The sequence below is a fragment of the Oncorhynchus mykiss genome, chromosome 27, assembly GCF_057628025.1.
Source record: "Oncorhynchus mykiss isolate SJ-2025 chromosome 27, ASM5762802v1, whole genome shotgun sequence".
Lineage (NCBI taxonomy): Eukaryota > Metazoa > Chordata > Actinopteri > Salmoniformes > Salmonidae > Oncorhynchus > Oncorhynchus mykiss.
Genome location: NC_143048.1, coordinates 15,397,286 through 15,424,269, shown reverse-complemented (window position 1 = coordinate 15,424,269; position 26,984 = coordinate 15,397,286). Strand labels below are relative to the sequence as shown.

Here is a 26,984-nt window from a genome sequence, read left to right as displayed (position 1 = left end):
TTAAAAGTTGTATAATAGCACAGCTTGCAGGATGCTGCGGAATGGTATGGCATTTTGGAGTGAATGACGTCATAGTATTTTACTGTCAACCACTAGAGGGCAGCTTTGAGGGTGTCTTTTTGAAGCTTGTTGGCGCTTGCTTACTTTTCCAAATAATTCTACAGAGGTCCATGCAGACCAGATGTTTTGATTGCTATACCCTATCCGAAAGAGCATATTCCAAGGTTTTTAATGAAGCTAGTTTTGCCAAACAACACAAAATGTTTTACAGATGGTTTCTCCTTTAAAAAAAATTAAAAAATCCTAGAATAACCACAGCTCCATGCCTACTGATGACAATCAGCAAATACCCATTTGGGGAAAATATCCTTTCTGTTTTTATTCTGTTGTGTTCCATCATTCATATTGTAAAAGCCTGGGGAATATAAGCATGTGATGTCTGCTAAATGAACAAGTTAATTTCATTTTCATGGTGCCGCCATAGCCTCAGCTACTACAGCACAGATCAATAAATGTTAAAACACGCTATTCTGTTATTTAGAAATAAATTGTCTTAGCACCATGTTTTTTTATGACCTCCCTAAACAAAATATGAATGAACTTCTTTGTGATTGTATATACACTGCTCAAAAAAATAAAGGGAACACTAAAATAACACATCCTAGATCTGAATGAATGAAATATTCTTATTAAATACTTTTTTCTTTACATAGTTGAATGTGCTGACAACAAAATCACACAAAAATTATCAATGGAAATCAAATGTATCAACCCATGGAGGTCTGGATTTGGAGTCACACTCAAAATTAAAGTGGAAAACCACACTACAGGCTGATCCAACTTTGATGTAATGTCCTTAAAACAAGTCAAAATGAGGCTCAGTAGTGTGTGTGGCCTCCACGTGCCTGTATGACCTCCCTACAACGCCTGGGCATGCTCCTGATGAGGTGGCGGATGGTCTCCTGAGGGATCTCCTCCCAGACCTGGACTAAAGCATCCGCCAACTCCTGGACAGTCTGTGGTGCAATGTGGCGTTGGTGGATGGAGCGAGACATGATGTCCCAGATGTGCTCAATTGGAATCAGGTCTGGGGAACGGGCGGGCCAGTCCATAGCATCAATGCCTTCCTCTTGCAGGAACTGCTGACACACTCCAGCCACATGAGGTCTAGCATTGTCTTGCATTAGGAGGAACCCAAGGCCAACCACACCAGCATATGGTCTCACAAGGGGTCTGAGGATCTCATCTCGGTACCTAATGGCAGTCAGGCTACCTCTGGCGAGCACATGGAGGGCTGTGCGGCCCCGCAAAGAAATGCCACCTCACACCATGACTGACCCAGCGCCAAACCGGTCATACTGGAGGATGTTGCAGGCAGCAGAACGTTCTCCACGGCGTCTCCAGACTGTCACGTGCTCAGTGTGAACCTGCTTTCATCTGTGAAGAGCACAGGGCGCCAGTGGCAAATTTTCCAATCTTGGTGTTCTCTGGCAAATGCCAAACGTCCTGCACGGTGTTGGGCTGTAAGCACAACCCCCACCCGTGGACGTTGGGCCCTCATACCACCCTCACGGAGTCTGTTTCTGACTGTTTGAGAAGACACATGCACATTTGTGACCTGCTGGAGGTCATTTTGCAGGGCTCTGGCAGTGCTCCTCCTCGCACAAAGGCGGAGGTAGCGGTCCTGCTGCTGGGTTGTTGGCCTCCTCCACGTCTCCTGATGTACTGTCTCCTGGTAGCGCCTCCATGCTCTGGACACTACGCTGACAGACACAGCAAACCTTCTTGCCACATCTCGCATTGATGTGCCATCCTGGATGAGCTGCACTACATGAGCCACTTGTGTGGGTTGTAGACTCCGTCTCATGCTACCACTAGAGTGAAAGCACTGCCAGCATTCAAAAGGGACCAGAACATCAGCCAGGAAGCATAGGAACTGAGAAGTGGTCTGTGGTCCCCACCTGCAGAACCACTCCTTTATTGGGGGTGTCTTGCTAATTGCCTATAATTTCCACCTGTTGTCTATTCCATTTGCACAACAGCATGTAAAATGTATTGTCAATCAGTGTTGCTTCCTAAGTGGACAGTTTCATTTCACAGAAGTGTGATTGACTTGGAGTTACATTGTGTTGTTTAAGTGTTCCCTTTTGTTTTTTGAGCAATGTATTACATTGATTTATTAGACTGGTGGCTATTGGTAGTCAACTCATCGGGTCCCGGCTATTCTACTGTTAATATGCATATGGTGCAGCAGACCTTCATGGCAGATTGAGGATAACATTCGCTGGAAGTTTTATGGTATTTATCTCAATGTAGGCCTACTGCTAGTGTGTAAAATACACACATTTAGGAAAAGTCAGGGACAAGTGGGTTCAAGGTTTTTATTGGAATGGTTTTTGAAATGACATGGCACTGTAGGCTTAACAGTCCTGTTTTCTGTAGCTGTCTTAACGTATCTTACTTATTGGCATAAAGGCCTACTTCAATATATATCAATCAATCATCCATACATTTGTGCATGTCATCACACAGCATACAATGGGATTGTTAAATGTGTTTGTAAATGATGAATTACTGTATTTGTTGTGCTGTTTATACTGTTAGAAATGAGCTTAATTTAATTGATAAATATTATGGTGTTTCTATTCCAAGAAAAAATGAAAATGCATTTTACATTAGCCTATGTAGGTCTCAGGGTTTTCGTTAGGATAATGTGTCGCTGTACAACGTGACTGGTCGGGAGTAGACCTAGGTTACTAAGTGACTGGTCGGGAGTAGGCCTAGGCTACTAAGTGACTGGTCGGGAGTAGGCCTAGGCTACTAAGTGACTGATCGGGAGTAGGCCTAGGTTACTAAGTGACTGGTCGGGAGTAGGCCTAGGCTACTAAGTGACTGGTCGGGAGTAGGCCTAGGCTACTAAGTGACTGGTCGGGAGTAGGCCTAGGCTACTAAGTGACTGGTCGGGAGTAGGCCTAGGCTACTAAGTGACTGGTCGGGAGTAGGCCTAGGCTACTAAGTGACTGGTCGGGAGTAGGCCTAGGCTACTAAGTGACTGGTCGGGAGTAGGCCTAGGCTACTAAGTGACTGGTCGGGAGTAGGCCTAGGCTACTAAGTGACTGGTCTGGAGTAGGCCTAGGTTACTAATTGACTGCTAGTGAAGAGCAAAATAATCCTAACATTCAGGTTCTAACCAATATCCAAATGGAGATTCAGTGAAAATAAAACAGTGCTGAAATAGTTGGCCACACGTGGGTAGGCTATTGCTTCAAATCCTATTATAACAATTCGATGACTTTGGGAGTTTCAGTAAGCAACAATGTGTTGCCTTCAATTGCATTATTCCTACATTATTCCAATAATTTTGTCATTCAGTGATATTTATTCCCATAGTAATTTGTTATGGATCCATCCAGATGTGGTTAGAAAAAGAGATGGGAGAAGTGACATGCCTCGCAAACATCCATTAATACATTTAAAGACCCTAAACTTGGCAAGAGTCTATTGTCCTGCTGATAGCCCATCAAGGGAGGATGGCTTCTTTTGTATTCCAAATGATTGGAAAGGCTGCTAAACCATTTACACCTGGCCCACAGCGTTAATGCGCTGTACAGTAAGTACGCAACTTCACTGCATTCTCCGCCTGATTCTTTACCACCAAATGTTTCTTTCTATTGTTATCTTTTTGGTAACATTCCACAAGTAAATGTAATAAATAAAACACAAATGAAATAGTTCAGGTCTTGAAAAGGTGTTTAATTTATGTATTATGTATCTGTGCTTAGTAGCTAAGGCTATATGGCTGCGCCATCAACTTGTTAATTTAACAGACATCCCTTGCGTATATTTAGTAAACATATATATTTTAAGAATATTATGGAATATAATATTTTAGTTTCTCTTAGAATAAAAACCTTAAAAATAAAAACAGTTTTAGTAAGTAATAGGCTACAGTCCAGTTAGGGCTTCTTCTGACGAAGTAAAAAATCCATCGAAAAATGTGTGTGCAGAGGGAGAGCTATTCTTACACTATTGTTCTAAATTCAATCACCCTCTTCTTGTTCATCCTCACCATTCAGTTCATTTCAATTCAATTGTGATATATTGTCACTCACGTTCAACAACTCCAAATCCCTTTTGCATGCGCTCCAAAGGGATAACTTGAAATAACATGATTTATGTTAATTCAATACATGAAAGGAACATGTATTATTTATTAGCCTAGTGGATATAAGTAAACTCAGCAACAAAAAAAATAAACGTTCTCTCACTGTCAACTGCGTTTATTTCAAGCAAACTTAACATGTGTAAATATTTGTATGAACATAACAAGATTCAGCAACTGCGAGATAAACTGAATAAGTTCCACAGACATGTGACTAACAGAAATGGAATAATGTGACCCTGAACAAAGGAGGGGGGGGGGGGGGATCAAAATCAAAAGTAGCAGTCAGTATCTGGTGTGGCCACCAGCTGTATTAAGTACTGCAGTGCATCTCCTCCTCATGGACTGCACCAGATTTGCCAGTTCTTGCTCTGAGAAGTTATCCCACTCTTCCACCAAGGCACCTGCAAGTTCCCAGACATTTCACACCACCCCAGACCATGACGAATCCTCCACCTCCAAATCGATCCCGCTCCAGAATACAGAACTCGGTGTAACGCTCGTTCCTTCTTTGATAAACGCGAATCCAACCATCACCCCTGGTGAGACAAAACCACGACTCGTCAGTGAAGATAACTTTTTGCCAGTCCTGTCTGGTCCAGCGATGGTGGGTTTGTGCCCATAGGCAACGTTGTTTCTGGTGATGTCTGGTGAGGACCTGCCTTACAACAGGCCTACAAGCCTTCAGTGCAGCCTCTCTCAGCCTATTGCGGACAGTCTGATCACTGATGGAGGGATTGTGCATTCCTGGTGTAACTCGGGCAGTTGTGGTTGCCATCCTATACCTATCCCACAGGTGTGATGTTCGGATGTACCGATCCTGTGCAGGTGTTACACGTGGTCTGCCACTGCGAGGACGATCAGCTGTCCGTCCTGTCTCCCTGTAGCGCTGTCTTAGGCGTCTCAGTACGGACATTGAAATGTATTGCTTGGCCATATCTGCAGTCCTCAACCCTCCTTGCAGCATGCCTAAGGCACGTTCACGTGGATGAGCAGGGAATCTGGGCATCTTTTCTTTTGTTGTTTTTCAGAGTCAGTAGAAAGGCCTCTTAAGTGTCCTAAGTTTTCATAACAGTGACCTTAATTGCCTACCGTCTGTAAGCTGTTAGTCTTAACGACCGTTCCACAGGTGCATGTTCATTAATTGTTTATGGTTCATTGAACAAGCATGGGAAACCTTGTTTAAACCCTTTACAATGAAGATCTGTAAAGTTATTTGGATTTTTACTAATTATCTTTGAAAGACAGGGTCCTGAAAAAGGGACATTTATTTTTTTTCTAATTTTATTTTAGGCATATGTGAATTAGACGTCATGTAAAATGATTGTCAAAAGCGCAAGAGAAACTGTTGCATGACAAACAGGTGCTGTTAGATTACAATATTTTTCTGCCCATTTGGAACAGTACAACACTAAAAAATAATAAGTAATACCATAGTCTGTTCTAATGGAAGAAAAAAAGTCTTGCCTTTATTACAGCATAGCAAAATGTAAAAACGTTTAAATGAGGAACCACTGTAGTCATTTATTTGTCTGGATTTAGGGTGTTAGGCATTGTTTCCCCCCTGAGAAGTACACCAATGGGATCTGTCCATGTCCAAACAGCGAAAGTCTGTTTTTTCAAGACTAAAGACAATATGACTAAACAACCACTGAGTATAAAACCTCGGAAAGTATTCAGACCCATTCCCTTTCTCCACATTTTGTTACTTTACAGCCTTATTCTAAAATGAAGTAATACATTTGCCTCATCAATCTACACACAATACCCCATAATGACAAAGCGAAAACAGGTTATTAGAAATGTTTGCAAATGTGTTAAATAAAGAATAGATACCTTGTTTATTTACATAAGTATTCAGACCCTTTGCTATGAGATTCGAAGTTGAGTCCCACAGTTGACAGTGCATGTCAGAGCAAAAACCAAGCCATGAGGTCGAAGGACTTGTCCGTAGAGCTCCGAGACAGCATTGTGTTGAGGCACAACTCTGGGGAAGGGTACCAAAACATTTCTGCAGCATTGAAGGTCCTCAAGAACACAGTGGCCTCCATCATTCTTAAAGGGAAGAAGTTTAGAACCACCAAGACTCTTCCTAGAGCTGGCCTCCCGGCCAAACTGAGCAATCGGGGGGAAAAGGGCCTTCTTCAGGGACGTGACCAAGAACCAGATGGTCACTGACAGCGCTCCAGAGTTCCTCTGTGGAGATGTGAAAACCTTCCAGAAAGACAACCATCTCTGCAGCGCTCCACCAATCAGGCCTTTATGGTAGAGTGGCAAGACGGAAGCCAATCCTCAGTAAAAAACACATAGTAGCCAAAATTGGAGTTTGCCAAAAGTTACTTAAAGGACTCTCAGACCATGAGAAACAAGATTATCTGGTCTGATGAAACCACAATTTGAACTCTTTGGCCTGAATGCCAAGCTTTACGTCTGGAGGAAAGCAGGCCCTGCTCATCACCTTGGCCAATATCATCCCGACGGTGAAGCATGGTGACAACATCATGCTGTGGGGATGTTTTTCAGCGGCAGGGACTGGGAGAGTAGTCCGGGTCGAGGCAAAGAGGAACAGAGCAAAGTACAGAGAGATCATTTATGAAAACCTTCTTCGGGACAAGACTCAATGTCCTTGAGTGGCCCAGCCAGAGCCCGGACTTGAACCCGATTGCACATCTCTGGAGAGACCTGAAAATAGCTGTGCAGCGACTCTACCCATCTAACCTGACAGAGCTTGAGAGGATCTGCAGAGAAGAATGGGAGAAACTCCCCAAATACAGGAGTGCCAAGCTTTGTAGCTTCATACCCAAGAAGAATCACTTTAATTGCTGCTAAAGGTGCTTGAACAAAGTACTTAGTAAAGGTTCTGAATACTTATGGAAATGTGATATTTCAGATTTTTGTTTTGTCATTATGGGGTATTGTGTATAGATTGAGGGGGGGGGGGGGGATTTAAGGCTGTAACAAAACAAATTGTGGAAAATTGTCAAAGGGTCTGAATACTTTCTGAATGCACTGTATAGTAGCTCCCTATATGTCAACCTGAGAAAACCAGTAGTCATTTGACATTATTTCGAGACATGCAAGAGAAACCTTTTGCAAGCTTAAGACACAACCATGTAAATCTGCGGCCGTATGTATCAAGCATTTCGGAACAGGACTTCTGATCGAGGATCAGGTCTCCCCTCTCCATTTAATCCCATTCATTGTGTTCTAAAAGGCAAAACTGGTCCTGAATCGCAACTACTACTCTTGAGACACTTGATACATACTGCCCCAGGTGCTCATAAAAACCCGCTGTTAGAATTGGGCTTTCTGGGATTGCAACGCTTTTGTGCTCCATCTGTTCAGTCATACCATCTCACTGTCTGGTCCTAATGTCAGCTCACCTGTCACGTGAATTGCTATGGTTACCTCTGTGTGAAAAAACTTTTCTTAGCACTGGGGTATCTTGTTTTTGAAAACAATAATTCTACTAGTTGACTACACTTTGCCTGAAAACAGAGGTGAAGTGAGGGTGATATGCGTGGGAACACCTCTCGTAAAACCTGCAGCCTGAATAGGAAGTCTGAGTAAAAGCACGAGTAGGTGTTTTTAGAGCCTTCATTTTAGTGGACCCCAGCAGAACAGAATCCCAAAGGTATAGAGTCAGGCTAAGGGAGAGTGGGAATCGTCACACATCGTTTCCTCTGTGTGGAAAAACCTTTCTTAGCACTTGGGTATCTTAGAGCTTTGATATCTATTCCGACCTGCACCTTGAGGACTATGGTCCAGTCGCTTCCAGCATTCCATTTCTGACTTCTAGATCACATACGTTCGTTCATACAAATAACAGCTACAATAATTAGATCACAGCTTTTTGTGAAGATGGTGACGTTGCTTGAGTGTGGAGCAGGTCTCCTTTGTGTTGGCATGATGTGTTGCTGTCGTGGGTGGGAGACGAATGGAGTTACTAATAAGTACCCTCCCTCCCTCCTGTGTTGTGAACCAGCCTGTATGTTTTTTTTCAGGAGGTAGTGTCCCTAGCGGGGTTCCAGGCTCTCTCCCCCCGGTGGCGTCGGCAGGACTGCGTCACCCCCAAAGTCAGCTGACGGGTACGTCGGCGGCAGACCGCTACGCCGCGCTGGCCGAGCTGGACAACGTGTTCGGCTCGTCGGCCCCCACCACCAGCGTCTACAACACCATCAGCACTTCTCAAGGGTACGAGAACACACCATCAGATGAATTCACCCTCTTCCCATTACCGTCTAGTCTATGCCTTGAGTTCCTTCTGTCTGTCTTTCTTACATTCACATCTTTTTTATTATATAAGGCGAACGTCTTGGTAGCAACAAGTAGATCTATTTTTAAAAATGATACTCAGCCCTCTCACCTCTCTCTAGTTGGATCCCAAATCGCACCCTATTCTCTAAAAGTGCACTGCTTTTAGCACCACTGCTATTGATCATGTAGGTAATAGGCTGTCATTTGGGATGCAGCCTCTGTCACAGTGAGTCCATGGGGTCACTCTAACGCCAGTGTTGTGTTGTGTCCCAGGGGGATGTTTGGCACTGTGACAGGAGTCTCGTCAGCCCAAGCACAACAATGCATGTCCAGCATGCCCCAGGGTTTTGGAGGTGAGTTACATCACTCTGTGTTTTTTTTTCATCCCTACCCTTCCCCCTTCAGTGTGCACTACACTAGTTCACTCAAACCCTTGGGTTTAAAAATATTGGATAGATGTACGCGTGGACTATAGGGAGTTTTATTCATATTTAACTCACTATCTTGCGTCCATTACTTTTCGATCTGAGGGGGAGTGAACTATCATGGAAATTCACCACTAAGGACTCCCAAGTCAAAGTAAATGAAGCAATCTTTATTGCTTACACTTGTAAAACCATTGCAGTAGAAAGGTTTACCTTAAGACCTTCGCTTCATACAGTTAGACACATGCTTCATTACACAATTTAATTTATGTAAGTTCTCCAATGTTATCACACGCACGCAAGGACAAATAGTCCCAACATAGCCCATTTTGCAAGGTTCACAGACTATGATCCAAACATAGTTGACAGCCAAGCTGTCACCTCCCACTCGCTGTCTTCATTGCCAGAGTAGCTTCTAGCGGTTTCTGATAATGACATTTCAGCTGGAGCTTTTGACTTTCTCTTCTTCCTTCGGGTTCCTAAGACAGCAAAATACTTGAAAAGAAAAAGGAAACACAAAATATGACAAGTATTAGTAATGCTTTAAGCTAGGCATAATCATATATGGCAAAAAACGAAGTTTGATTACATGACAATTCCCACTCTCCCTTAGCCTGACTCTATTATACCTTTGGGACTCTGTTCTGCTGAGGTCCACTAAAATGAAAGCTCTAAAAACACCTGCTCATGCTTTTACTCAGACTTCCTCGTCAGGCTGCAGGTTTTACGAGAGGTGTTCCCACTTTTTTCGGGCAAAGTGCAGTCAAGTAGTAGAATTGTTTTCCAAAACAAGCCCTCCCCCATCCTGAGTCGAGGATGTACAATGAATCTCCATGGCTAGGCAGGTGGTGTTATCGTCCCAGCCCAAGTCCAGAACCTTTGTACTCCTCCACACATCTCCCGGTCTTCTAATCAGTCAGGAGAAGCCTTGAGATCAGGAGGTGCACATTCCGGCAGCCTGCCGCAGTCAACTGGATAATTATCCTTCTCATACACAAAGACGAATATGTTCATAAGTGAATATAATGAGGAAAAACATTGAGGGAATATAATGATATAAAACAGTGAAGCTATAAGACAGTGTTATAGGGCAATAGTTCACATTAGATCTATCATGTGACTCCTATCTCACCCTTCTCACCCTGAGACAGGCCCCCTTTTGTACTTTGCCTCCGGCCACACATACATTTGCACATAGATCATTCCATCTAACCTATAACGCACAAATCACTACTGCTAGGCCACTTATATAGTTATAAACATACTAGAACTTGCTCAAGTCAATTAGTCAGTTTCCAGCAGTCCCTCATCTGGAACAATGATCAGTCACATATTCCACGCTGCCTAGAATAAATATGGACTTGAACAGGAAGAGAGAGAGAATACATGTTTAATCATTTCACACCACCCTTGATGACAATGAGATTGGGGCATGGACCACAAAGTCCCTACTATCAATGGCCCAATTATGTTTAGCCCAAGCTACAATCTAGTGGGTTTTCTGATAACCTCCCTCTCGGAGGACACAAAAAGATAAGGTTTCTCTGAGAGGAACACTCCCTAGACTCACTGGATTCTTACAATTAGTTTCAGAAACCATCTGCAGGATGAGCAGTGCACCCTCCCCTCACTTTGTGCTCTCCGCACAGTTTAGGGGCAACGCTCTCTCTCGCTCCTTTCCAAATTATAATTAGAACTATTGATCAATTATCCAGCCCGTTCTTCATGTTGAGTCTATCACTCGAATTTAAGACCCCCAATTTAGCACGGACACTGGCAGAATGTACATTTACAGACGGTGACATATACAGTGCCTTGCGAAAGTATTCGGCCCCCTTGAACTTTGCGACCTTTTTGCCACATATAAAACTTTATTTTTTTGTGAAGAATCAACAAGAAGTGGGACACAATCATGAAGTGGAACGACATTTATTGGATATTTCAAACTTTTTTAACAAATCATAAACTGAAAAATTGGGCGTGCAAAATTATTCAGCCCCTTTACTTTCAGTGCAGCAAACTCTCTCCAGAAGTTCAGTGAGGATCTCTGAATGATCCAATGTTGACCTAAATGACTAAAGATGATAAATACAATCCACCTGTGTGTAATCAAGTCTCCGTATAAATGCACCTGCACTGTGATAGTCTCAGAGGTCCATTAAAAGCGCAGAGAGCATCATGAAGAACAAGGAACACACCAGGCAGGTCCGAGATACTGTTGTGAAGAAGTTTAAAGCCGGATTTGGATACAAAATATTTCCCAAGCTTTAAACATCCCAAGGAGCACTGTGCAAGCGATAATATTGAAATGGAAGGAGTATCAGACCACTGCAAATCTACCAAGACCTGGCCGTCCCTCTAAACTTTCAGCTCATACAAGGAGAAGACTGATCAGAGATGCAGCCAAGAGGCCCATGATCACTCTGGATGAACTGCAGAGATCTACAGCTGAGGTGGGAGACTCTGTCCATAGGACAACAATCAGTCGTATATTGCACAAATCTGGCCTTTATGGAAGAGTGGCAAGAAGAAAGCCATTTCTTAAAGATATCCATAAAAAGTGTTGTTTAAAGTTTGCCACAAGCCACCTGGGAGACACACCAAACATGTGGAAGAAAGTGCTCTGGTCAGATGAAACCAAAATTGAACTTTTTGGCAACAATGAAAAACGTTATGTTTGGCGTAAAAGCAACACAGCTGAACACACCATCCCCACTGTCAAACATAGTGGTGGCAGCATCATGGTTTGGGCCTGCTTTTCTTCAGCAGGGACAGGGAAGATGGTTAAAATTGATGGGAAGATGGATGGAGCCAAATACAGGACCATTCTGGAAGAAAACCTGATGGAGTCTGCAAAAGACCTGAGACTGGGACGGAGATTTGTCTTCCAACAAGACAATGATCCAAAACATAAAGCAAAATCTACAATGGAATGGTTCAAAAACAAACATATCCAGGTGTTAGAATGGCCAAGTCAAAGTCCAGACCTGAATCCAATCGAGAATCTGTGGAAAGAACTGAAAACTGCTGTTCACAAATGCTCTCCATCCAACCTCACTGAGCTCGAGCTGTTTTGCAAGGAGGAATGGGAAAAAAATTCAGTCTCTCGATGTGCAAAACTAATAGAGACATACCCCAAGCGACTTACAGCTGTAATCGGTGAAAAGGTGGCGCTACAAAGTATTAACTTAAGGGGGCTGAATCATTTTGCACGCCCAATTTTTCAGTTTTTGATTTGTTAAAAAAGTTTGAAATATCCAATAAATGTCGTTCCACTTCATGATTGTGTCCCTCTTGTTGTTGATTCTTCACAAAAAAAATACAGTTTTATATCTTTGTGTTTGAAGCCTGAAATGTGGCAAAAGGTCGCAAAGTTCAAGGGGGCCGAATACTTTCGCAAGGCACTGTGTGTGTGTATATATATATATATGATGACATACATTATATTCATACATTTATAGCATTAACTTTTCTCATCACAGCCCCCATTTGTCCCTGTCTTACACTGTCGCGAGTGGCATCGGTATCTCAATGCATTTTTTTGACTAAATTACTATACATTTCGCAGTGTGCAGACCCCTCACAATCAACCTGATACCCCAAATGAACAATTTTGGGCAACCTTAAATCAACTACGGGCATGGTTGACCACCCCCCTCCCTCCCGGCACTCATTCTTCTGGCGTTTCTTAATTTTCTTCTTCAGATAGCTTTACAGTTCGTTAAATGTTACACATTTAACTCATACCTGTCAAAGTGGGTGGCCCTTGATAATGTCCTGATTTCAATGTCTGGGGAATAATCTAATTTTCCCAAGCAGACCAATCTCCCACCTGAGCTGCCACCACCATCCTTTATGGTCCATTCTGTCTTGTCCATTTTCCGACTAGTGCACCAGCAGCATGAGAGAAGTTTGGACGTGATCTCTCTCCACGTGGACTATCTCCGGACTCATGCTGCACTCCTGAGAGAAAAGGCAGTTGATAGCTTGACTGGAATCTGTACACATGTTGCTGGCTCGGACTCGGGTCTCAGGTAGAAGGACAGGGCCATAGTGAACAGCATTGTCGCCATTACTTCAGCTGGTTAGAGGGGGTGAGGCTCACTGTTCTCGGTCAAATTGTCCCTTCCATACCATCTACGGTCACCGGAGGGCAGACCAGAACAACAGTTTAGGGCATTACTATTCACTGTATGTCAAATTATTACATTCCCAATATTCTTAATACACATTTCTAAGACAAATGTCCAAGAGAATAACAACACACTATTGAAGCCATTTTGCAAATTGGCTTATACTCCCCTAATATATTGGGAACCTCACCGCAGAATTACAGGGTCAGGGAGTTAGAGGACTAACCCTTAGGGAGAAATCCCGATCATACAGCGCACCCAATCTGGTGAGAAAAACAAAAACGAAACAAACATAACAACAACAACAGCAATGCATTTCTTCATATTTACCAGCATTTACATATTATACTTAAATCTCACCCAATGTATCTAGCCTTTCTTACGAGGGTGATCAGGCCTCACCAGAAAGTCAGGACTGAGGTCATTCGACACCATTAAGTGAGTCTGTTCTCATTGAGTCTGTTCTTTTCCTTTTCTTTCCCTGTACTTCAGACTCAAATATTTATATATAATGGGATGACAACCCAACTCGGGATAAGGGCTTTTAGCGGGTGGAATAGTGGGGACCAATTGGAGGTTTAGTAGCAATACAAATATTATAATACAGCTATATAGACACTCAATTATCATGTTACTTTTTAATGGTACGAACATATATTATATTACAAACATATATTTTGATAAATCGAATTGAAAGTTGTCTCATTATGGTAAGTGGTGAAATAAGTATAGCCAGTTACAATTGGAATGGCTTAGCAGATAATAAGAAAAGACTATCAGTATTTACCTGGCCAAAAGAGAAGGAATATAATATCTATTGTTTACAGGAAATTCATTCAACAATTTTAGATGAAGTTTTGTGGGAAAAGGACTGGGGGTCAAAATATATTTCTCCCACAGGCAAAGAAATTCAAAAGGGGTTTTAATGAACAGTAATTTTGATCCAAATGTGCCAATTGTTGAAACAGATCATCAAGGTAGATGGATTATTTTAAATATGTTATTGGACACTAACCAGATATGGCTTATTAACCTATACGGTCCGAATAATGATGATCCAAGCTTCTCTGAAAATATATATAAGAATTTATCAACTCTACAAGCAACACTAGACTCTATTATTATGGTGGGAGATTTTAATACAGTCTTAAATACTTCCATGGACCGGAAAGGAAATCACACTACAAACTATCACCCTCAGGCACTTAAGGAAATCATGAATGTCAATGATATATTGGAATTAGTGGATATATGGAGGCTTAAATATCCTGACCTAGTGAGCTATACATGGTGGAGGCTTAATCAGGCTAGTCAACTTGACTACTTTCTTATGCCATTCTCTCTGGCACCAAAAGTTTAAAAAGTGTTGATAGGGGACAGAATGCGGTCGGATCATCACATAATTGGCATATATATTACTCTTACAGAATTCCACGTGGGCGGGGATATTGGAAATTTAATCAAAGCCTACTAGATGATAAATTGTTTAGAACTAGGACAGAAGAATTTATAACTGACTTTTTCAGACATAACTTGATAACAGCAGATCCCCTTACTGTATGGGACACTTTTAAATGTGCCTTTAGAGGCCATGCAATTCAGTACTCATCTATAAAACAAAAGCAATTTAGATCATTGAGTCCATATTAACAAAGGAAATTTAAGGACTAACAGTACAGTTAGATAGTAATAAAAACTGTACCATAGAGACACAGAATAAGTTAGAGGAAAAAGAAACGAAACTCCAGGGCTGGAGGGCATACCAGTGGAAGTATACAAAACTTTTTGGGATATACTCAAAGGACCATTATTAGCATGTTTTAACCACTCCTATATAAATATTAGATTATCGGACACGCAACAAGGACGTCTTATATCATTATTACTGAAACGGGACCCAAGTGGTGTATATATAAAGATCCAGTCCATTAAAAAAATTGGAGACCTCTTCCACTTCAGTGTTGTGATGCAAAAATCCTAGCAAAATGCTTGACGCATAGAAATTTAAAAAGTATTGTCAGCTATTATTCATCCTAATCAGACAGGTTTTTTACATGGACGATACATTGGAGATAATTTAAGACAAGTACTGGAAACAATAGAATACTATGAAATATCGGGGACACCAGGCCTGGTTTTCATAGCTGATTTTGAAAAGGCTTTTGATAAAGTACGACTGGAGTTTTAATGTAAATGCCTAAAATATTTCAATTTTGGGTAATCTCTTATAAAATGGGTTAAAGTTATGTATAGTAACCCTAGGTGAGAAATGGTAAATAATGGCTACATCTCAAAGTTTTCAACTATCTAGAGGAGTAAAACAAGGTTGTCCACTATCGGCATATCTATTTGTTATTGCCATCAAAATGTTAGCTGTTAAAATTAGATCAAACAATAATATGAAGGGATTAGAAATCCGTGGCTTAAAAACTAAGGTGTCATTGTACGCTGATGATTCATGTTTTCTTTTAAAACCACAATTAGAATCTCTCCACAGCCTCATATAGGATCTAGATACTTTTGCTATCCTCTCTGGATTGAAACCAAATTATGATAAGTGATGCTACCATTACGTATTGGATCACTAAAAAAATGCAAATTTTACATTACCGTGTAGTTTACCAATTAAGTGGTCTGACGAAGATGTGGACATACTCTGTATACAAACCCCAAAAGAAAGAAATGATCTCACTCCAATAAATGTTTATAGAAAGTTAGCAAAAATAGATAAGATCTTGCTACCATGGAAAGGAAAATACCTGTCTATTTGTGGAAAAATAACCCTGATTAACTCTTTAGTCACATCACAGTTTACCTATTTATTTATGGTTTTGCCTACACCTAGTGACCTGCTTTTTAAATTATATGAACAAAAAATATTCAATTTTATTTGGAATGGCAAGCCAGACAAAGTTAAATGGGCCTATTTATATAACTAATATTAATTCGGTGGGCAGAAATGATTAAATATTAAAGCATTAGACCTCACTAAAAGCATCAGTCATACAAAAGTTATACTTAAATCCAATCTGGTTCTCTAGTAAATTGTTAGGAATGTCTCATCCTATGTTCAAGAATGGCCTTTTTCCCTTTATTCAGATTACACCTGCTCACTTTCGGTTGTTTGAAAAGGAAATCATCTCCAAAATATCGTTATTTTTTTCAGCAAGCCTTAAAAAGTTGATTGCAATTTCAGTTTAATCCACCTGAAAAGACAGAACAAATAATACAACAAATATTGTGGTTAAACTCAAATATACGAATTGATTAAAAAAAAACATTTTTCAAATACATTTTTCTTTAATGTATAATTTTAGTGAATGATATCATAAATAGGACTGGTGGAGTTATGTCACACATGCAGCTAACACAGACATATGGAAATGCCTGCTCTACCCAAAATTACAACCAACTAATTGCAGCATTACCACAAACATGGAAGAGGCAAGTAGAAGGGGAAAAAACAAGGAACTTATATGTCGGCCCTGCATTAAAGAATATAAATGGTTAAAGAAAAGTGTGATAAATATAAACATATACCAATAAACTGACAGCTGTGCCATATATATTGCAAAATGGTTGGGAAGAGATTTTCGATGTACCCATTCCATGGCACATGGTTTATGAATTGATACGCAAAACAACGCCGGATTCAAAACTTTGCATTTTTCAATTTAAATTACTATACAAAATTCTTGCAACCAATATAATGTTATATATATATGGGGGTACAATCTTCCCAGCTCTGCAGATTTTGCTGTGAGGTGGCAGAGACATTAGATCATTTATTTTGGTATTGTCCATATGTAGCTCGTTTTTGGTCACAGGTCCAGGAATGGTTGAGGAATTGCAACCTTTGCGTAGAACTAACGCTGCAGATAGAAATACTGGGTGATTTGAAAAGGCATAGTCAATCAATTAGTAATATAATAATTATTTTAGCAAGAATGTTTATTTTTAATTTACAATCTATAGAAGCTATGAGAATAGAAAGGTTCAGTACTTTTGTGAAGCATCACAACACAGTTTAAAAATATATGGCAAATAGAATTCCAAAATGGATGGTGTTAAGAGATGGATGGGAGGGGTTGAATGGAGCTGAAGGGTGGGACTAATAACAAGATAACCAATGTAAAAGATATGGGGTCTGTAAAATGTATATAGGTTCAAAAATGTTGTGAAACAGCACAGTTACAAATAGAAATCAAACTGGATGGACATCAGAAATAGAGGAAGGACTAAAAACAAACTAAATATAACTCTTGTAAAATAGATTGTGTCTGTAAAATGTGTATAAGATGTATAAACTGAAGGTTGAAGTCTAAATGTTATTGTTAATTAGTTTACTCCAATTGGGGTAAGGGTGGTAGGGTTTGTGGGGAATAATAAAGGTATATTCTTTTAAAAAAGAAATGGGGGATTGGAAATGAAGACAATTACATTGATGGAAGCAACAATCTTTCTGTAATATTAAGCTGATCCACCCCTAAAAAAACAAACAAAAAAACATATTTGGTAATAGTTATCTCCCCTTTCATATCTTCACACACCACACATCACACATCCCACAGAACTTGCTTAGGTATTCACTCAGAATCCCTATGTAACATTATCAATCGAGGTCCACACAGAACTTATTTCAGTTCACACACAACTTTCTTATTGCTGGTGGTATTCACATCCATACCACCAGCAACGATCAGCACGGCAAAGTCAGCCTGAGCATGTTCTTGAATCTCAGTGTCCGGGGGCATCAAGATCAAACATCCTGTGTCATGGAAATTCACCACTGAGGACTCTTAAGTAAAAAAATCTGTCTTTATTATCACGGCTGGAGAGGTTCACAAACTCAATCCAAGCTTGATGAAAACTCTGAAGGGGAGGTTCCCTTTCAGTTCTTTTATACTGCTACACAAACAAGTCATAAGCATGGTTGGTTCTTGTATGTGACTGATGTATACAACACAAGGCTTTTGACCTTGAAACTGAGACATTGTATCACTTCAGGTTATTACAAAAGCAGCCTTGTGCTAAACATACGATCATATACACACACAACATTTTCCATCGCAGATCGATTCCACACTTTGGGGAGAAGGGGGTAGATTAGAATTGGACCGTAAATTTCTACAGAGCTGAAGTAGACACTTAGCTACTCAGAGATGAACTGATATGAGTATGATGTCTCCTCTTTCCTTCTGCCAGGTCCGTCAACAAACCCCTTTGCTGCTGCAGCGGTTGCCCCGGCGATAGCCACCACCAACCCCTTCCAGAGCAACGGGAGAGCAGCGGCTATGGCGGCAGCAGGTGGGGACACGCCACGGATGTTTTGCATACCCAATGTACTTGAAACTAAAGCCATAGGCTTTGCCCGAAATCATTCTTGCCTACTACTTACTAAAATTCTATACTATGTACTAACCCTACTACATACTGTTTAGAACAAACTGTTTTATGCACTAAGCAACAGATATCAGCATACTAGACACACGCGTACTTAGGTGTCATGTAATGTGCAATTGGGTTGTTCCCTGCCATTCGTACATCACATCAGATCATCTGATTATCAGCTGTTGTCAAATACATGTGGGAGTCTGAAAAGACAATTATCTTCCCCAGTAGCATGCAGAGAATTCGTACTTGATGAAAAGCCTAAATGAGTATGACATCCTGGCATTTTAAGCTTTCTACGTTTTCGAAATATCACATACTCTAAAACGTTCAATTTTGCGCATACCCAATCAACATACTATTTAGAACGCAAGTACGGGTATTCGGACTCGGCCACTGAGTTAGAGGGTGCACTTAACCCAAAACCTGTCATGTGCAGGCCCATTGCAAAGATGGTTGATGAGCTCTGAAGTACATCTCTATGACTAAAGCCGATCTAGCTGTCGTGGTTAGCGGCCATTTTGAGGTAGTGCGGAAGAAAAACGTGTTTCACAGATGGCAGCTATATTCCAAAGTCATGCTAAAATATCACAAATTAACTGAGGCAGGTGATCATGTAAAATATTTTCTTTGTAGCAAAATTCAAAGAATAGCCTAGCAGTCAACCGAAATCTCACAAGTCCATATTCTTAGATTACTTTTTACAGAGGATGATTGACCACCTGAAACCCTGTAAGAGGACTCGTGGTCATGGTCATTAGAGGGCATAATGAGGTTATGAACCAGATGCCTTCACTTCATCTAATTGTATTCATCTTAAAGTAAGTATTTTGCCTGGGGCTTGGCTGCTACAAGACAGCAGCATTATTCATTAACAATAGTCTGTAGCTAAATGAGGATATAGTCGAAGTAGTAACAGTTGATGACTGAGTGTTTCTGTTATAAGCGTGAAGGTGTGTGCGTATGTATGTCTACGTGCAAATTATGATGGTTCTGTCTGATTGCTCTTGTGATGCTCGACAGGCCTGTTGGGGGCTCTGCATGGGCAGGGTTACCCTCCAGCCCACTTTGGTAGGTTCCCTCCTCCCCTTCCAGCTCACTCCTTTTCTCCCTCCTTTCTGCCTCCCTGTGTCTTGGCTGTGGCAGTGCTTCCTAGAGCTCCCCTGAGCATCCTGTGACTGTCTCGCCGACTGCATGTGTTGTGTCCCCTGAACTCTGACCCCAGTGCTACTTCTACTGTATATGTGAGTGTGGGGGTCCTGATGCCTCAACTGCCCTCACCAATTCCCCCCCCTCCCCACTAACGCTCCCAGACTGTAGTGATGTGACATCGCCGATTACCCCTTCTTGCCCCCTGCTGGCCAAGAGAAATAGCCTAACTAACAGTCGTAGATTTTCAGCCTATAGCTGTTGGCAGGGTGTATGTCCTCCAGCTGAGCTCTGAGGTTATAAACTGGTGTTGAAAGGACATCAAACTGCCAGATAACCATTTAAGAGTATCCTTGAACTGCACAACTGTAAGCTTTTTTTGACTGTAAGCTTTTTATAGTTTTTCACCCTCCTGGATTCTGTACACTGCCTTTGCTAAGATTGCTTATACCCTGAGTGCTGTAGTACTGTAACTGTGTGCTAGATGCTGGTTATGTTATGGATAGAGCTAGTCTCTGAGACTCGTTCTAGTCACAAAGTCGTTTTTCTGCTGTTGCCGTGATTGTTTCTGTGTTTAATTGTGTTTAATTGTACACTGCTCAGTAAAGGTGTTTTTCGTTCAGGTTGTGTGCAAATGTTAACCTGGCGTCAGGTGTGATTATAGCTAGACTAGGTGGCTAGGTGGGTGCTTCAGATGTTTTGTGGTCTGCGTTAGCACTTAGCAGTGATCGTGTAGCGTAAGCTCTGTGTAACTGATGTGATATTTTGTAGATTGAGTGTCCTCTCCTCTCCCGCCTATCTTGCAGCCACGTTTGGCACAGGGTCCATGAGCATGCCAGCCGGATTCAGAAACGCTGCTACCTACAACCTCCCCACCAGCTTCAGTGGGACCTTCCAACAGCCCTTCCCAGGCCAGGGCCCCTTCCCCCAGCCTCCGGCCTATCCCCAGCAACCCAACGGTGTGTGTGGGTGTTTGCATGGGTGTATGTGTGCTTTGCATGAATTTGTGTAGTGTACCCCTTTTCATTTAAACCTTTAGTATTCACCTCTTTCTCTGGTCCACCAGGAGGGGGGTTTTCAGCCTATGGACAGGCCAAGGCTGTGGCGACCCCCTTTGGGCAGGCGATGGCTGCACCCGGGGTCTCTAGTAACCCCTTCTTGGTGAGTGGGACCATTGGTTGAAAGCCAAGTGTCCACAGTCTCCATTTGATAAAACTTTTTAGTTTCACTAGTGGTGATTTAATGGCCCCCTTTCTCCCTCTCTCTGTCTTTGTCGTCCTTCCAGGCGGGCGCCCCTTCAGGACACTATCCCTCAGGAAGCTCTTCAACGAATCCTTTCTTATAGCACTGCTCCACCTGAACTCCACCACTAGGGTGTTGTCAACTGGCGTGCACTGCTCTCACCTCTTGCACTGTTTTGTTTCACAAGACGCTTTAAAAAAGACAAACCCAATGTTTCTAAAACTGGTATTTTGTATTAAGTGACGTAACTGACACCGTCCATGGCAACAAAAAACAAAACAAGGTAAAGGTGTGTAGAGGGAAGGGGGGGTGGTGTTAGGGGTGGCAGGAAGCCTAGCTGTTAAGAGCTTTGGGCCAGTAACTGAAAGGTCGCTGGTTTGAATCACTGAACTGACTAGGTTAAAAATATGTCTGTGCCCTTGAGCAAGGCACTTAACCCTAATAGCTCCTCCTGTAAATTGCTCTGGATAAGAGGGTCTGCTAAATGACTCGCATGTAAATGTGTTAAAGGGGCGGAGTTTCCTCTCATCCTCCATCTAACCTGTGATCTGGCCTGGCCTTAGCTGAGCCAAATGTATATTCAAACTGGCTGATACTAAGTTATTGCAAAATATTCCCATTCATTACGCTGCAATTCTGTAAATATTTTTTTGTTAGAGGAAATTAGCTCTGTGCATATCAGTATTTGTATCTTTAACACGAGTTTAAGGCAGAACTGTTACTTGGAAAATCTTAGAGGACTACTGTGAGTTACTGTATTTGTAAAGAAGAACCAAAAGCAGTTTGTACAGCGTGGTATCGGTAGGACTATTTTTACAGAGAATAAGAGGTGAACATGCGTTTCATAATTTGTTACAGAAGAGGGGGAGGAGTATCTCTCCTCTTCTGTGATTGGCCTCGAGGGCAGAGACTCCACCTGGAAGGGGATGGGCTCTCACCTGTGGTCTCACCTGTGCTCTCACCTGTCCTGCTGCCCAAGTGGTTTACTACAATATAGACTGAATTCCACTGATGTTGGGTGTTAAAGACATTTAAGTTAATGTGTATATATATTAAAATGAATTTTAACTAAAAATAATGACCAAACCATGTCTTTGTATTGCTGCACTGTACATCTCCATTTTTATATATTGAAATATTTTTGATATACTGTATATAAAAAGATTTCTATCACGATAAAGATGTTGCATTCTGAATACTGTGGAGCTGTTACTCTTGCTCAGGAGTATAGACTGTAAAGAATATCAAACCATCAGACCTGACTGTCATCGGGGTCTTTAATTCAGTAGGGCACAATATACCAAAAACGAAAACAAAAATGTGCTTTCTTTATGGACACACTCGGGTAGAAACTCCCCGTTTCAAAACGTTTTCTCCCATTCCGTGCCTACAGAACATGGCCCAGTGGTTAGTTTCTTTAGCTCAGAGTCTTTGTTCAGGGCCAGTGTCACTGTCTTTCAGACTTGGCGGCTCCTCTGCAGAAAACAGTGGAAAAACGTTAAGCTTATTCCTTACTCTTCAGTCGTAGGGCTAGCAAGCATGTCTTATTATTGTCCTGTGACACTTCAACTGTTAACTCACCTGTGGGATGATGCCCAAGCCGATCCCTCTGCCATCCACCACAACGGCTGTGATGATAGTCTGAAGGACCAAAGCCCCAAAGTTGTTTGCTCCGAAGATCAGTGCATATCTCTCCGTGGAGATCTCCGTAGAAATTTGGAACCTGGAAGGAAAGGGGGCATGTTTTTCCCTCTACCAAATATTAAAGGGTAATTTTGTAACGTTTCAGATCTAAAAAGGGGTCCACGTCACAGGCCATTTCGTTTTTTTTAGATCCAGCTATATCCCACAATCTAAAATTAATAGAATAAATAGATCAACACCATGGGGCCGATTCAGACCCAAGTTATACGCACGCAAATGGAACTGAATTCCATTTTTATCCCCTTTTCTCTGCTCCACATGTTTCAGCTATCAGGGTTCAGGGTGGAGATCACAGAAATGTAGGTTTGGTAGAGAGGTGTCGACAGATATGCTGTATTCTGACCTTGGTTTAATTCCCTCATAATTCCACCACCTTTATGCGTGATGGAACAATGAATAATGTCGAGCAACCTATCTGTTCTAAGTGGAGCAACATCTAGGCCTACTTTATTTTTTCCAATAGAAATAGCACCATTCTCCGTGCACTGTAACTTACAAATTGATAAGCGCTAGGTAAATGATTAATTTGTGTGGATAAGGGGATTGTAAATGTATTTTACTCTGATTGCTGGAGACAAAATTAATGTAAAACCAGTCATATGGCAAAACTGAAGCATATCAATTTAACCCACAGTGAGGTTTATGAAATGCTGGCCTTATAACCTTCAGGGATGAATTTCGGAGACCCAAACTATAGACTTCTGGTAGCCATGCACAAATGACAGCATAGTGCCAAACCTACCAAGTTTATTTACGATTTCTACAATATTTTAATTATATGCCTGGACTTTTCACTGTTTTCTTTTCCCAATTTGTATGGTGTTAAATACTAGCCACTATCAGTAGCCATCGTCAGTTATACCAATACATTTTGAACTCACGTTAGTGTTAGTTTCTTTACATTTTGCATCATTCCATCGCATCATTAGTTTACCTTTCATCCGACACATTCGTGTGACTGTTCCTGACGATCGCTAGCAATAGCGGATCGTATTAGCCTAACGTATTACCAGCAATAATTTGGGACTATAGCCTATTTGAATCATTATGGAACGCAGACCATTCGTAACAGTTTAAACCTGGAGCCTGGCACCTGGTTCACGATGACTGGACTGCTGTCATCACAGTTCCATGATTAGTGAGGATCATTAAGGTGGAGGAACATGGTTCTACTTCTATTGTATCCCTTTTCTCACCTTCCAATATTTCATGAATTAAACAATTGAATATGGATGAATCAAACCACTATTTTTGATTCACCAATACGTTTAGTGTGTAGAGGCACTGTAACCTGTTTTTTTATTTGTATTATTCATAAATTCTTCCCTAACCCTAAATAATCATCAGAGTATTTTTATGTCTACCATTTGGTGATGAAAAGGAGATTAATATGTTTACAAGGCTTTCTTTCATTGATCCCTAATATTCTGAACCGTGCATCAAAGCTGGGACCAGGAGACTGAACAACAGCTTCTACCTCAAGGCCAATCAGACTGCTAAACAGCAATCACTAACTCCGAGAGGCTGCTGACTACACAGAGACTCAAATCATTGGCCACTTTAAGAAATGGATCACTACTCACTTTAAACAATGCCACTTTAATGTTTACATATCTTACATTACTCATATGTATATACTGTATCTTATACCATCTATTGCATCTTGCCTATGCGGCTTGGCCATCACTCATCCATATATTTATATGTACATATTCTTATTCCATCCCGTTAGATTTGTGTGTATTAGGTAGTTGTTGGGGCATTGTTAGATTACTTGTTAGATATAACTGCGCTGTCGGAACTAGAAGCACAAGCATTTCGCTACACTCGCATTAACATCTGCTAACCATGTGAATGTGACCAATACAATTTGATTTGATTTCTCTCCATATGTTCTAGTGACTCTGTGGAGTGAATTCAAATTAAAGGTGCACCAAATTTAAAAGGATGGCTATAGATAAATGTACTGAAAACCCTATTCAATGAAAAGTCCACGTGAAAATGTTGGCCAGCAAGTAGGAGAGTTTTCAGTGGTTTAATTACATGTATTCAGTGTGTGTAAGGGAAAAATGCCTGCAAAGCTCATTATTCACCTGCATAAGGTAAGTCTGAAAAGTAACTATTAAGAAGTGCGTAGGAAATGCATGCCTCTCCTAAGTTTGAATCGAACCTCATGTAATTTCCAGATTTGCAGTGCTTATTATTAATTTGGGCATGAGGCGTGTAGCTACAGTGCATTCGGAAAGTATTCAGACCCCTTGACTTTTTCCAAATGTTATGTTACATCTATTTAAAAATATATATTTTAATATATATATTTTAAATTCCTCATCAATCTACACACAACACCCCATAATGACGAGGCAAAAACAGGTTTTAGAATTTTTTGCAAATGTATAAAAACGATCAGATTTACATAAGTATTCAGACCCTTTACTCAGTACTTTGTTGAAGCACCTTTGGCAGCGATTACAGCCTCTAGTCTTCTTGAGTACAACGCTACAAGCTTGGCACACCTGTATGTATTTGGGGAGTTTTTCCCCATTCTTCTCTGCAGACCCTCAAGCTCTATCAGGTTGGATGGGGAGCATCGTTGCACAGCTATATTCAAGTCTCTCCAGAGATGTTTGATCGGATTCAAGTCCGGGCTCTGGCTGGACCACTGAGGGACATTCAGAGACTTGTCCCGAGGCCACTCCTGCATTGTCTTGGCTGTGTGCTTAGGATCAGTGTCCTGTTGGAAGGTTGTTGAAGGAATTCTAAATTCCTCTGTTTTAATTCCCAATCAAAATTAAACACTCTGTCAATGCATTAAGGGTTTGTAAGACTCTTATTTTATAAGAATGGACAGAGCCCCGGTCTTAAAAGTCAGGTAACATCGTTTAATTCAAGAGAGTACTGCCTTCATACACATTTTACCACAGGTTATAAACTGAAAAGGACGTCAGCGTTTTCTAAATGTTCTATCTCTTCATGACACTAGTAGAGAGGCCCTATAGTTCTCAAGCCTTCCCTCCTCGCCTAAAGCCAAGGTCAGTCAGTGTAGATAAGCATTCTAGACAGTCTGGAGATAGTCCGTCCCTGCCATCTGGAGATAGTTCATTCATTTGTACCAAGGCATTGTTCTAAACTCCTGACTACATTATATACAATTGGGAATGGGAGCAAGATAGAAAATTCATACATGTACAGTACATAATAGCATTTGGACTAGTCAGTCCTGATTGAAATGTATACATAATTAGTCATCATTGATAAAAAATTCCCTTAACAAAGGTGGACCTTCGCCTCAGTCTGAGAACCTGCACCAGAGCACCCAGGACTTCATCAAGGATGATCGAGGCCACTGTGTTCTTAGGGACCTTCATTGATGCAGAAAAGTTTTGGTACCCTTTCCAAGATCTGTGCCTCGACACAATGCTGTCTCGGCATTCTACGGACAATTCCTTTGATCTCATGGCTTGGTTTTTGCTCTGACATGCACTGTCAACTGTTGAACCTTAAATAGACAGGTGTGTGCCTTTCCAAATCATGTCCAATCAATTGAATTTACCACAGGTAGACTCCAATCAAGTTGTAGAAACATCTCAAGGATGATCAATGGAAACAAGATGCACCTGTGCTCAATTTCGAGTCTCAAGGCAAAGGGTCTGAATACTTATATAAATCATGTATTTCTGTTTTTAATAAATTTGCAAAAAAATATAACTATTTTCGCTTTATCATTATGGGGTATTGTGTGTAGGTTGATGAGGGAAAATGGTTTAATCCATTTTAGAATAAGGCTGTAACGTAACAAATTGTGGAAAAAGTCAAGGGATCTGAGTACTTTCCGAATGCACTGTGGATCTGTCTACACAACCAATGGTGTGGGATGTGGACTCATTTGGATGAAAACATCTGATAAACTTTGATTTAGGAGTGTAATGTCCCTATAACGTGTCCCTTTAATATATTACCGTCAAAAGGGATTTTTGAAATGTAAAATAAGGCATATTGTTATTCAGACGGCAGTGCTCACATGGCTATGGGGATAAGCAGCATGTAGAGGCACTTGAAGACAATGTAGCCAGCATAGCAGGCCCAGATGTTGGCTGTGAATGTCATGGTGAAAAGGGCTGCAGGACCCTCAGGACTGAGGTCTGCTCCTTTGTTGAGGTGGCCTGAAATGTGTAGAAATGTCAACAGGCGTAGGTGCTCGTGAGCCCACAACCACAGCGCCTCTGCCAGGAGGTGAAGCGCAGGAGACCAAACTCTTCCCTGGTGGTTGATGTAGGCCACCGCAGTTCGATTGTCTGGCCAGACCAACACGTTGCAGTACCAGCTCCAGGAGGTTGATGTGACACTCCAATGGAAGCCACGCATCTCCCACCGCCAGTCTGAGATGTCCTGCTCCATCCAGCCAGAGACGCATCTGTATAGACTGGGATGTGCGAGGACACTCTGCCCATCGGGACGCCAATAGTTCAGAAGGTCAGATCCACTCTGAGAGAGTGGAGAACTACTAACAGATGACAACGA

At 41.4% G+C, this 26,984-nt stretch overlaps 1 protein-coding gene across 28 annotated transcripts in view; it reads left to right on the top strand.

Annotated features, from left to right (window-relative positions):
• LOC110507166 (arf-GAP domain and FG repeat-containing protein 1) overlaps window positions 1-21,834 on the top strand; it is a 40,606-nt gene extending 18,772 nt beyond the window's left edge. For 8 of the 28 annotated variants that reach the window (XM_090224547.1, XM_090224542.1, XM_090224539.1 and 5 more), the window contains 6 exons: window positions 8,167-8,356; window positions 8,693-8,772; window positions 18,183-18,284; window positions 20,324-20,476; window positions 20,584-20,678; window positions 20,803-21,834. In XM_090224547.1, coding sequence (XP_090080673.1) covers window positions 8,167-8,356; window positions 8,693-8,772; window positions 18,183-18,284; window positions 20,324-20,476; window positions 20,584-20,678; window positions 20,803-20,862 — 680 coding nt within the window. In that variant the 3' untranslated portion in view covers window positions 20,863-21,834. Of the gene's footprint in view, window positions 1-8,166; window positions 8,357-8,692; window positions 8,773-18,182; window positions 18,285-19,391; window positions 19,440-20,323; window positions 20,477-20,556; window positions 20,679-20,802 lie in introns of all 28 variants that reach the window. The other 20 variants (XM_090224533.1, XM_090224528.1, XM_090224527.1 and 17 more) reach the window with 5 other exon arrangements.
• The last annotated feature ends 5,150 nt before the right edge of the window (window positions 21,835-26,984 follow it).